Here is a 12,610-nt window from a genome sequence, read left to right as displayed (position 1 = left end):
TTTCTAATCTCATTCTGGTTTGTAGATTGAATATGATGCAGAACCTCAGGTTGTTCTGAACACAAGAAGTGCACATGTGCATCTGAGGGCAGAAGCTGTCCCAGTGCGTTTGGACACTTGGCAAACTATCACTGAGTGTGCCAGCTTGGGGTTCTGTGCAGAAACAGCAAAAACCCATGCTCCTATCTCCAGGAAATTGTTCTGCAAATTAAGGTTCCCCCCTGGACAATTGGGATCTGTTCCCGATCAAAGGAAGGGAGTTAAGATAGGATTCCATGTCTGCTGCAGGCAGAAGTGCAGGATAAACCCAAGGTGGAATATGGAGGCAGTGCACGTGTGACTTCTCTAAGCTCCACCTGGAATTAATGTTGTCTCTGCATGACAGGCTCCGAGATGGAATAGCAGAGGAGGCTTCTTTCCTTTTCAGTTTGGTACCCACCAAACCAAATTAATTCCATTATCTTTTATGGAAAGTTTGTGCAGGAACACTTGGGATTGATGGATTACAGATGTGGCTGCTGACTGATTAGCAGCATGATAGATGCAGCTTCATTTACAGGGATTTACTTTCATTCATGAGGAAAAATTTTGAAAAATTGAAAGTTTCTTTCCTGCACTTTTTTTGCATTAAAACTTTTCAAAGTGCTAAGCAAATGGTAGGCTTTGATTTCCGTTTGTTTAATGCCTGTGGTAACCAACATTTCTATGAAAACATTTTAACCAAGTGTTCTGGTTTTTCCTCCATTAAAAGAAAATTTTTTTCTTTAGCTGAAGAATTTTATTGCTATATATAATAACTTTGATATGGACTTTCTTTTGTCGCCATATGAGAGGAAACTGCTCCCAGGGAATGATCACTGTTGCTTTTTCTGGGTTTTATTAATTTATAATTGGCAACATGCCTCGTGGTATGTCCAGTCCATACTCCAGATATGCTCTTGTCTGCAGCCCGTGGAGGTTGAGAAAGCATGTGCAGGGATGCTGAAACAAGTCTGAGTTCCTTTTCTTCAGACCAAAAAATCATGTATGTATTTTGTCAGATGCTCAACCAGGTTCAGTAATTGGGTATTTTTCAGTGCCCAACAGCTAGACTTCCACCATTAATCAAGGGAGTGACAAAGGCAGGATGCAATTACGGAAAAATTATTTGCTGCAAACTTGCTGTATTGACATTTTGTTTTGACACTGATTTGGAATTAATTGGCAGACTGAAGCAAACCCCTCTGAGTTCCTTTGGAGGGTCTCAAATCCATTCCTCAGTTCTGAAGTTGAAGTTCAGGCCATGGAGGCAGCTCTGGCTCACAGGTACGCTGTGCAAAGCTGCCTGGCAGCTCCCTTCAGCCTTCCCTGGATGAAAACCATTGTTAATTATTTCCAAATTGCCACATGGCAGCACACAGGGCAGGAAAGGCCACTTGCTAAGCTGTCAGTTATTTGTAGGCTTTCTTTGGCCTAATTTGGATCTTAGATGGGGGTGGGGGAATTTTCAGTTTGAACTGTTTGGAAAGAGCTGCCTGAAATAGGTAGGGAGTGCTCAGATGTTCTAATCAATGCATTTCCCAACAAAAGGTCAGTGCTACTGTCACTGCTTAGGGCAGTGGGATTCAAAGTGCATAACAGAAGGCTGGATTATGAAAAAGAAACAAATGCAAAACTTAAATCTGCTGCTTACAGAGAGTTCTAAGTAGTATCAGAGTTCTTTCATGGAGGGAAGGAGAAATGGGGAGAGGGAATCACAGAGGAGAATGGGAATGACATCTCAGGTTTTGCATGCCACTGTCCCTGCAGCAGGCTCTTTCCTTGGTGAGAGGCACTGCAGCCCTGCATATGGGGGCTCTGTAAGACTGTGGGAAGGGGCAGGGGGCTGGTGCATCCTGCAGGGAGGTTGGAGAAAGGAAGCAGAGAGAGAGAAATCTAGTCCAGGATTTTGAAAGCATATATTTGAGGGGCACGGTAATGAGATTGTGCAGGGGTTGTGCTTGGGTTAGTTTTGGGAAATGATAAATATCTAAATAGTGGGGAACATCTTGGAAAGTAAGGATTTGTTCCTTCCTGAGAGGGAAGAGATGAGCGCAGCTCTATAAATAAAGGAGAAAAAATTCTTTCTTTCACTTATCAGAGCAGCCTCCAGTATTGACAGTGCTCACCCAAGCCCAGAGCCCAGAGGTGCTGGCTCCTGGGAGCTGGGGTGCCCCATCATGAGGCTGTCTCCACATGTGTGTGGCTACTCAAGGTGCTGTGGAGCTCAGGGACCTGCCTGCTGCCAAAAGAGCTCTCCCTGTGCAAATTAGTTCATAACTTATGAGCTTTGACAAGTTTTTGTTGGCTATGCCTTGGGAAACATTTTTGAGTGGCTGTTGCTGAGTTTGCTTTAATCTTTTCCCAGATTGCTTTGGCTGGTGTGGAAATAGCTGGATTATTTAATTGTGTTTTTGAGGTATATATATAGTCACCTGAAACTTGGTGATGTAAAAAGAGGAGAAAAAAAGTGTATCAATAGCAAACACATTTCTTTTCACTCCAGTGTAAGAGTTTGGCTCCTTCTGCAGCAGAGCTGTGACCCTGTCCCAGCTGTCAGGACTTGCTGAGCCTCCTGTGCATTGTCCAAAGAGGAACCTGGCTGTGGTCAGTTTGTCAGGGATCCCGTGGTGGGTTTGTCAGGAACCCAGTGGTCAGTTTGTCAGTGATCCTGTAGTCAGTTTGTCAGGGATCCCGTGGTTGGTTTGTCAGGGACCCCATGGTGGGTTTGTCAGGAACCCAGTGGTCAGTTTGTCAGTGATCCTGTAGTCAGTTTGTCAGGGTCCCGTGGTTGGTTTGTCAGGGACCCCAGGGTGGGTTTGTCAGGGCTCCCATGGTTGGTTTGTTAGGGTCTCTGTGGCAGAGTCCTGGGCTTGTCCCTGCTGCTCTGGTCCCTGTGCTGAGCTCCCCATGTCCCATGTGAGCCCTTCCTTCTGGCTCCTGGGCAACTGCTGTACTCCCACTGAGTCACTTTGGATCTGCGGCACCGGCAACTCCCAATGACACAGAATTTCACTCCTCTGGAATCCAAGTACCTGCCCTGTTGTGCTGGGCTGGGCTTAAGGGGAGCACTGACACAATAGCCCCAAGACATGATTCTCCCCTCCCTGGCTCTGTCATTCCCTTGGAAAAAGGCTGCCTTTGTGCTTCAGGACTTCAGAAAGCCTTCATTCCCTGCACATTGTGGAAGAATAAGTCCCAGAGCTGCCTGGGAGCAGCAGAGCTTCTGTTAATGCTTGGCTACTTCAGCTGAAATACCTTGGGTGACGCTTTCCCATTACTGTAGCGTGTCAGGTTCCTGTTTGGATTTGAGCATGGGGAATGTCCTGGGAAGCTTCTGGAGCATCTCTGCCTGAGGGCACTTCTGCTGGGAAGGGAATTCTTATCTGAGTTCTTTTGGGAGGCTGCATGAGTTTTGATCCTATTCTGCTTTCTTCTTGTTTGTCTCCTCTTGAGTTCGCTGTTGAATTGAGTAAAAATCCTCCAGACTCCCAAATGTCCATTTTTAAAAGCTTTTCCATGAAAAAGGGGTTAATGATAACTGATTTCCTATTGAAAACAAAGCTGAGGAAAACTGCCTGCAAAAGCTATGACTCCTGAACACAGGCTTGTTTAGCCAAGAACCGGAATGTTGACAACTCCAGGGTGCTTTACTTTCAATAACAAAAAGCAGCTTGTTGGATTGAGATTTACCCTGAGGTTCATCCTGCCCCTCTGCTCCTTCTGCCCAACACAGGGGTTCAGCTCAGCTCAGATTCCAGTAATTTGCAGGCAGAGATGATGGGCCCTGGGCCTGAATGTTGCATAAGAGCAGTGATGGAAACACTTCTCCCTTTTCATTCATCCTCCCAGTGAATAGCCCTGCCGTTCCCTCTGCGAGGAGAGCAGCAATCCCTTCCAGCAGCAATCCCTGCCAGCTCCTGGTGAGATCACAAATTTCCAGATTGAGAGGGTGTGAAAGGAAGATCGAATCCATGGGCTGGCACAGCCCAGTCAGGACTTACTGGGTTTAGGGTTTTTTTCTGGTTTTCATACAAGATTGAAATGCTCTCACAAATTTCCATTTTCTCTTGCATTTAAAAGGGATTGTTTTAAAGTTGCTGTTTCCTTCCGTTCCCTGCCTTCTTCCTCCCTCAGTCTAAACTGTGACCACAGGCAGGGAGAGCTGCTGGCAGCTGCAGCAGCCCGGAGCTCTGGCTGGGGAGAGGTGTGAAAATGCTTGGACTGGGGAAATACATTCCCCTTGCTCCTCAGGACGGGTGTGCACATGTGCTTCTGCTTGCTGCCCTGCTTTCTGCAGAGCTTTCACCGCTGTGAGAGAGATTCAGCATCACCAAAAGATTGACCAGCACAGAGCAGGGCTGTGTTTGGTCCCTGCTCATGTACAGGTTGAACCTGCAGGGCCAATTTCAGCTGGCTGGCACTGGGAAAGCAGGAGAATGGTTCATGGCAGCTCTGTGGGCTGATGAATTTGCTTTGTGCACAGGTGGTGAGTGCCAGCCCTGCGCTGGCTTTCCCACAGGTTTTTTCTTTGTGTGTCTGAGCCTTAGGTGTGGATTCCTGGGCAGGCTCAGGGGCTGCTCCCCCAGTCACACCCAGCAGGGCGTGTGCTCCCAGTACCCAGCACGGGGCGGGGGGATTGCACAGATGGCTGCCACCTTCTGCTGCTCTTACATCAGCCTGGCATCAGACCCTGCTCACTCTCAAAAGTAGAAGATACAAATCAAGCCAGCATTTTTGTTACTGTTGTCTTCGGAAATGGCAATTTAGTGTGGGACTGAGAGGTGGGACAGAGAAAAGTATTTTTCTCTCTAAACCTCTTCACAGGGATCTGCAGCTGGTGAAATTGAAGATACATCTTAAAGACGGAAATTAGAGGGTTCTCCTGCAGTGCACTGGATTTATTCTCTTTACTGCTTTTTGTCTATAAATGGGCTGTCTCCTTTTGTTTAGTGAACGTTTGACAGAATGCTCCTGTGTTGCTCCTGTGGCATCTCTTACACATGTGCCCACCTTCTGTATGTCTCTGGGGCACCCTTCACACAGAGACCTTGTCTTTGGGTGAAATCTTTGAAAGAGAGTGCCTCCCGTCACCTCTGCTTACCTAAAGTTAGCTTTCTGGTTCAGCACTGAAATTAAACCATCTGGAAAAAGAATCTCCCAATAAAATGCTCCTCTTAATTTAAAGAACTTGCACATTTAAAATGTCTAGATCTTCTGTGGGAACACACTGGTTTCATCAACATTTTAGAGTAATACGACTGAACAATTTTAATCAAGTCAACATTCTTCCTTTTGGTTTTACGTTATGGCTTTGAATGAAGTAAATCACTTGGAGTATATTGTTTTGAAAAAATGTCAAAATTTATAACTTTTTGGCCCTAAACTGAATTGAAATAAGCATCTTGAAATCTTGTTTTATTCTCCTGCCAGGAGACAGGAATATGGTGTTTTTCAGCCAGGACTAGTTACAATTTTGATGGCTGCTGCTGTTAGCTCTGGATGTCCCATCACACAGATACTGGGTTCATCTGCTTTCCTTTCCCATGAAAATGTGTGCCTGCAGTTCATGCTTATTTGGACTGTTTTTAAAGCTGGTTTTCCATAAGGTGTCTTTACTCTGCCTTTCCTAGGAATAGAGGCATAAGAAACTGCAGCAGTGTGACCATCCTCCATTTACTGCTGGTTTACCTCACATGTTTACGTGGGTAGAATTTGAGGGACTCACTCTCAGTCCAGAGCATTGCCCCTCTCTTGCATGGGTACTCTTGCTTGGTCAGGAGGTATTAATGAGCACAGGAATGGCAACAACTTCTTTAATAATGGCCCAGTAAAACCCAGTAAAGCCACCAGGGTCAGCCCTTGAACCAAAGCAGAGCAGGATGTACAGGTTAGGAAATTCCACAATGGACATGAATGGAATTCTCCTGGGACATGAAGCAGTGCATGAGGGCTGGCATGGGTGGCACATGGTTCCCTTGCTGTAGACTCTGTAAAGCTTTGAACAGAGCCTTTGGAAGACTTTTATTTTAGGTGTGCAGTGTAATTTGTCACTCAGTGTAACAGCAAAGGTCAGTGACATTGGTAAGAGTGTGTGAAGGACATTGGTGGGAGTACAAAGAACCAGTTCTCATTTTAGTGAAGCCCTTGTGTATTGCCGCTGTTGTGTAAAAGGATATCAAGGAAAGCATTAAATAGTTAATGGAAACAAATTATTGCAATAACATCTGCTGTTATTAAACTCCCCTGTCCTACAGAGCTAGTGTATTGTTTTTACCCCCTTGGTTCAGAGACCTTTATTTACAGCTCCAGCTTTTGATGCCGTTCCCCAGTAATGAGCTGCTGTCTCCAGAGCATCGCTGCAGTGTTGGGGCAGGGCTCCAGAGGAGGAGCACCCCAGCTGCAGGGGTTGGCAGGAGCACAGCTCTGTGTGCAGGGATGGGGCTCAGTGGGTCTCAGCTGCCCTCAAAGATGGTTTTCTCTGTGCCTGAAGTAGAGGCTGTTTCTTTGATAAGTGAGTTTATGGTTTGGGGGGAGTGATGGGTGTGGGAAACAGATGGAGAAAGCACAGGGAAACACAGTGGTTTAAAGGAATAAAAGATACTTTTTGTTGGAGTCATTGCACCAAAACCAAGGAGCCTCTGAGGAAGGAAAGTGAGCCTGAGGAAAGGGAAGGCTGTGGTGTCATTCATAGAAGAAGGGCTTATAAGGATTTCAGCCTTATCAGTTAAGCCTGAAAACGCAAATGCTGAGGGATGTGGAAATGGTGGGAAGAGGAAGGCATGGGGGACTGAGCAGGGCACAGAGCAGAGAGTGTGAGAGGCAGGGACAGGGCTAGCCATGAACTCTCTGGGCTCTCTGTGGGTGAGAGGCAAGGGAGCAAGGATGGGAGCAGAGGAAGGACTGGTGGTGACCCAGGCAAGCAAACAACCCCTTGGATGGAAATGGGTGGGGGTGAGGGGGCTGGGGGGTGACAGCACAAGGGAGCAGCTCCTTTCTCCAAAGCAGGACTGTCCTGTGATGAACCCTCAGCTGTCCTTGAACACTCTCCCTGTGAGGGATGAGTGATTTCTGCCTCTTGCTTCAGCACAGGGGTTTCTTTAGGGAGCGTGTGCCTGAGGCGTTTTGGGGCACCATTTACCTGGGCTGTGCCCCAGCACGGGCTGCCTGGGCTGGGGTGTTCACACCAGCTCACCCTTTCCTGTCCCTCAGGTGATGCCTGGCCCTGCCCTTGTGCACACTGAGGCTGCCAGACCTGTGTCTCTGACACCCACAAGGCCCATTCTGGGTGCTGGGGCTCTCTGGGAAGCCTGATGTAAAAAAGGGAATATGGCCAGGGCAGAGCTGAGCTGAGCTGCCTCCCCATGGGGTTTGCACTGGGGCATCACAGCCAGGAGGTACCACAGGAGGGGATGTGACAAAATCCTGCTGTGAGCCCCTTACAGAAGTCACCTGTAGTTGTTCTCCCATTCATTATTTCCCAGCTAAACAATTACAAATTTGGATTACCTGGAAAAGCTGCTGAAAGCAGGATAAATTATTAATTCCCAGGCTGCATTCTGAAGAAATAATTTCAGCACCACATATTGAAAATTCTCCTTTGTGAGAAATAGCCTGGTTTTGAGAGCAATGAGTATTTGAAAAAGTGAGATTGTTCCAAACCATTATTGTATTTTCTGACAAATTTATTTTTCAGTCACTCTCCTTAGCACACTCAGCTAATATACTCAAATTAGTAGTAGGAAACCTACATTTGTAAGAATTCTGTGTCTGTATAAGGTTCTGAAGTAATTGGGATTCCAGGGCAGAACTGTGGAAATTCTTAGCACGGTTTGCCCATATCTTATCAGAACAGGCAGGCATTTCCCACAACCTGGCCTCTTGCCAGAGGGACTGAGCAGACTTGTTGGAAGCCCCCTTTGAATGGGGGAAGTAATCTTTCTGAATGGATTTTCTGGCACAACCCCATTTTGCGTGTGTGGTTCATTGTTCTGGGTGATGTGGCTGTATTTTACTCCCTAGATAAATGTTTTAGGGTTGTTGTTTTTTTTTATCATGGGAGGGGTCCTGGGAAAATAATCGGATTTCTGGTTCTATAAAATTTCTATAGGTAAATTGTTTTTTTTGTTGTAAGTGGTTTTCCATGTTAATTGTGTAGCTTTGTGAGCATAATTTTGATATAAAGGACGACAGCTGATTAACCCTTGAACTTTTTGATGCTCAAATTGTTTAGTATTTAGAAAGCAGACCATTTTCTCTTCTTCAAGGCCTTTTAAGAGTGTTGGTATGGCAGTTCATGTATGTATAGATGTATATTGTGTGTTCATAGTACAGTATAGTATTTAGTATTCACTAAAAAGTACTGCTGGTGTTGTCAAAACTAAAAGAAATGGTTGCCAGTGGTGGCACACCCTCAGTTGTTGTAAATGTCCTCCAGTGAAGTTGGAGTCAATCCCTCTGTGCACCACAGTCCTGCTGTGGAGCTGTGCCAACCTCTGTGAGCGGAGAATCCGGCCCTTAATATGTATTACAGGATAGTTAGTATGATGTGTAACCACAAAGTAACCACAACACACAAAGAAGTTCTATTTTAGCCCTGCTGGAGCAAAGAAATAACTGTTAATGCTGAATACTGAAGTGTAAGAGATTGCTCAGTGGGGGAAGGAGGGAAGGAAAAAATCCAGATTTTGAGTTAAATGTGTACAGACAAATTCTCACGTCCCAAGGCTAAGTTTTGTCTATAAAAATTCCTTAAGATTTGAGTCTTTGTAATTAAAACATAAAGAATAATTATCTTAAGCTCATATCTGCAGAGGAAGAACAGTGTATTTACTTACTTTCTGCCAAAAAATCTTTTTAGCTGGAAAGATTAACAAAAAGGCATTGAAATATAAAGAAGGGCCTTCCTTTTATTGAATTATATATGTTTTGTCAACAGATTCAAAACAGAGCAGTCACAACCAATTTTTCTTCCTTTCTTTTTCAGAACAAGGGTGGGGGTAGCATCCAGCTCCAAACTTAGTGCCTCTAATGCTTGGAAGACATTATGATTAATTTTTGTCCTTAGGTTTCCAGATGTTGGATTTCATCCAAACTTTTAAAGACCTCTAATGTTTAACAGGATATGTGCTGAATGTAGTCTTTAACAGAGTTTTCTTTCATAACTCCAGGATCTATGAGAAAAGGTAACTTAGGAGGCTGCTGCAGATTCGGAGCTGAAGCCCCAGCCTTCCAGGAGAGCAGCCAAGGCTGAACGTGCGAGGTTGGAGCGGAGCCGCGTTCCTTTGGGAAGACGATGGCCAGGGCCTGGAGCTGGCAGCAGAGCCCTTGGAACGCCCTGCTCCTGGTGCTGCTGTGGTCAGGCGGCTGCCAGGCGCAGAGGGACTGCACGGGCGCTGCGTGCCAGGTCCTGGAGAACTGCATCGAGGACGTGCTGGAGCCCGGCGAGTGCTGCGCCACGTGCCTGCAGCATGGCTGCACCTGTGAGGGCTACCAGTACTACGACTGCGTCAATGTGGGCTTCATCAATGGCAAGGTGCCTGAGGGACAGTCTTACTTCGTGGACTTCGGCAGCACCGAGTGCTCGTGCCCCAAGGGAGGGGGCAAGATCAGCTGCCAGTTCATGCTGTGCCCGGAGCTGCCCCCAAACTGCATCGACGCAGTGGTGCCGGCGGATGGGTGTCCCCAGTGCGGCCGCATCGGCTGCCTGCACGAGGGACAGAAGTACGTGGCGGGGCACACCTTCCACATGCCCCCCTGCAAGGTTTGCCACTGCCCCAATGCCGGCGGGGAGCTGATGTGCTACCAGCTGCCGGACTGCAACACCTTCTCCTTGAACACGGCCAGCCCGGGGGACGCCGAGGACGGCGAGCCCGAGAGGCACTACGACGATCCCTACAGCTACGACCAGGAGGCCTCCGAGGGAGACAACACCCAAGTGGAGTCTCCAAAGAAGTACAGGAGTTACTCGTCCCACCTGGAGCACGAGAGCCTCAGCCAGGAGCAGGGTGAGGACTATGACTACCCGGCAGCCAGCGTGGCTCCCTCGGCGCCGGCCCTGGCTGACCCCCACACCGAGGGCGCGGCAGCGCCCAGCACCACCCCAGTGCCCCGGGGCCCTGCCAAGGCCCGCGGTGCCACGGAGCGCGGCGAGCGCCGCAGGGTGCCCCGCACCACAGCACCCTCCCTCCAGCAGGTGACACGCAAGGAGGCACCAGCCACCACCAGGGCTCCTGCCCAGCACACCACGGCCACCACCGAGGCACCCCAGCACCTGGAGGAGTTGGAGAGGAGGCCAAAAGGGAACAAAGAGAGGCACGAGCAAGAAAGAGCCCCCCACTCTAAAATGAAAAAGCATGCCAGGAAGGAAGAGCCAGAGAACAGCATGTATCAGGGCTTGAAAGAGGTGAACTTCACAGAGCTGAGCTCAGCAAGATCATCCCATGAAGGCCTCGAGGGGAATGATTTCCCCAAGGTGAAGTTCAGTGCAACAACCTCTCCTCCTGTTGCTCTGAAGGAAGACCGCAGCCAGTCCTCCCCAAAGCAGTCGCAGACGCTGTACCGGTACCATCCCGAGGAGGACGGGGACCCCAACTCCATCCACGCTAACCCCAGGCTGCCAGAAGGTAAGAACGGCTCCGGTGTGGGTGTCTAGAGAACTCTTACTTGTGGTAACATTGGTGCTCATCCTCTGCTGTGTGGTTCTTACTGTTGCACATGGCCTTGAAATTAATCAAACCACCACCAACCTTTCCTCCGTCCCCTCAGGAGGTGGTTTGTGTTTCATTTCACAGAACTAGTTCCATTTCACTGCTGCCCACCTTGCTCTGATTTCACAGACAGTGGATGGGGTTTTCTGGTATTTTAACTTTATTTCAGATGATGATTTATTAAACTCTGGCATTTTTCTTCAATTACTTTTAACTTCTGTTGTGATGTTAAAGAAACGTCTTCCTCTACATAGAAGGATTTAATTAGTTATCTCCAGTTACCAACTCAGTGTAATCACATTTGTAGCTTTTGTCTTCTGGAAAGGAAGTGAAACAGTTGTGCTTTCACTTTCTAAATAAAAATATTTAGAGCACTTGTAATATTTATCTCATGCTTGAAAGCCTGTCTAAGCTCATTAGTTCAAGAACTCAAGAGATACACTCAAATACCCCTGAGGACTAGTAGGGAGAAAAAGGGCTCTCTCTACTTTTTTGTTTTCATGGGGCTGGAAGTTTATGATGTTTATGATCAGCTGTGGCAAGTATATGTATTTCCTCCCTGCCTCTGGATTCCTCTTGACATCTGCAGGGAATGTTGATTATACACTTTATGCAGTGCTCATTACTGTAATGAATGCAAACTTCATCGCTGTAAAATAGCACATACACAGCTCATATTTCCAATTCATTTTTCACCAAATCAAGAGCAGTACCTCCTCTTTCAAGATGTGGCACAAAATGTTCTCCCAAGACTCAGCTGGAAGATGCTTGCAGGAAATACTGATGAGTCCCTGGGCAGTGGCGTTTCTACTGGGCTGTGTCAGTAGCCCTTAAATCTTGAGCTGTCCAGTCCATCTCCTGGAGAGGTTTAAGGCAGATGGGAGGAGGAGAGCAGGTTTGGAGCTCAGACACTTAAGTCCTGGCACACACAGCACCTCGTGGCTGTTCAAACAGAAAGTGTGCCAGGTCCATGAATAGAGATGGCAGCTTTTTCCTTTTCCTTTGACTTCCCTTTTATTTGCTTCAGCCTCCCTCAAAATCTGAGCTGTGCACCAAGGCTGAGTGTGATACATGGGCCTGAATTAGGACAGACACACAATAACCTGTTTCCTGATGTAACTTTAAAGAAGATTTTTTTTTTTAATAAAATTGTCTTTTCTTCTTCTTTCAAAAATGGAGAAATGGGTGGAGCACCCTGAAATCTTCAGTGAGAGGGCTTAAGAAAGTCTGTTGGGGTGAAAGTGTTCAGCAGCAGAACTATGTACTGAATTTTAGAGTCTGCTTGGGTGATTTGCAGTCTGTGATTCCCAGGAACTGCTTGGCTGAGACAAGTCTGGTTGGGGGATGGATTAGGTTGAGGTGCTTGGAGCAAGATGTGATGGGTGGCATGTCAGGCATGAATTGTTCAGCTGGCAGAAGCAGGCTTGGGAATCACTGGGTGCCATGTTCCCCTTTGCTGAGATACCTGTGATTTCCTTTCAATATTGCAGAGGTAGAAATGAGAAATAAATGTCCCATGGGAGCACAGAACTCTCTGACTGACTGTAGATGCTGCAGCTCCAAGGCTGCTGCTTCTCTGCCCCATGGAGCTGCTGCATGCTTTGGGAGCCAGTACTGGTGCCACCAAAACATGTCCATCGCCCACAGTCACTGACAGGTGGGACCTGGACAGGCAGCCCCTGATCTGCCCCACCATTCCCATCAGGAATATTGGTGGAAGATCTGTATGGAACTACAGCACCCTCTCCAACAACGAGGGCTCTCTTTTGCCATGACCAGCGCTCGTGCCTAGGGACAGCAGTGCTTCCACTCCTTATGCTGCTTTAATTGACGTGGTTGTGATTCATGGGAGTAGCTCCATATGTTTCAAGTAATAAAACACA

General features: G+C 47.3%; 1 protein-coding gene across 9 annotated transcripts in view; it reads left to right on the top strand.

Moving 5' to 3' along the window:
• The window catches only part of FBLN2 (fibulin 2), a 91,314-nt gene that overhangs the window by 15,469 nt on the left and 63,235 nt on the right, over positions 1–12,610 (top strand). For all 9 annotated transcript variants that reach the window (XM_059856056.1, XM_059856052.1, XM_059856057.1 and 6 more), the window contains exon 2: positions 9,189–10,643. In XM_059856056.1, the coding sequence (XP_059712039.1) occupies positions 9,314–10,643 (1,330 nt within the window). In that variant the 5' untranslated portion in view covers positions 9,189–9,313. The remainder of the gene's footprint in view (positions 1–9,188; positions 10,644–12,610) is intronic.

This window comes from Haemorhous mexicanus, chromosome 11 (genome assembly GCF_027477595.1).
Source record: "Haemorhous mexicanus isolate bHaeMex1 chromosome 11, bHaeMex1.pri, whole genome shotgun sequence".
NCBI lineage: Eukaryota > Metazoa > Chordata > Aves > Passeriformes > Fringillidae > Haemorhous > Haemorhous mexicanus.
Note: the sequence above shows the minus strand (reverse complement) of the source record. Positions and strands in the feature narration are given on the sequence as shown.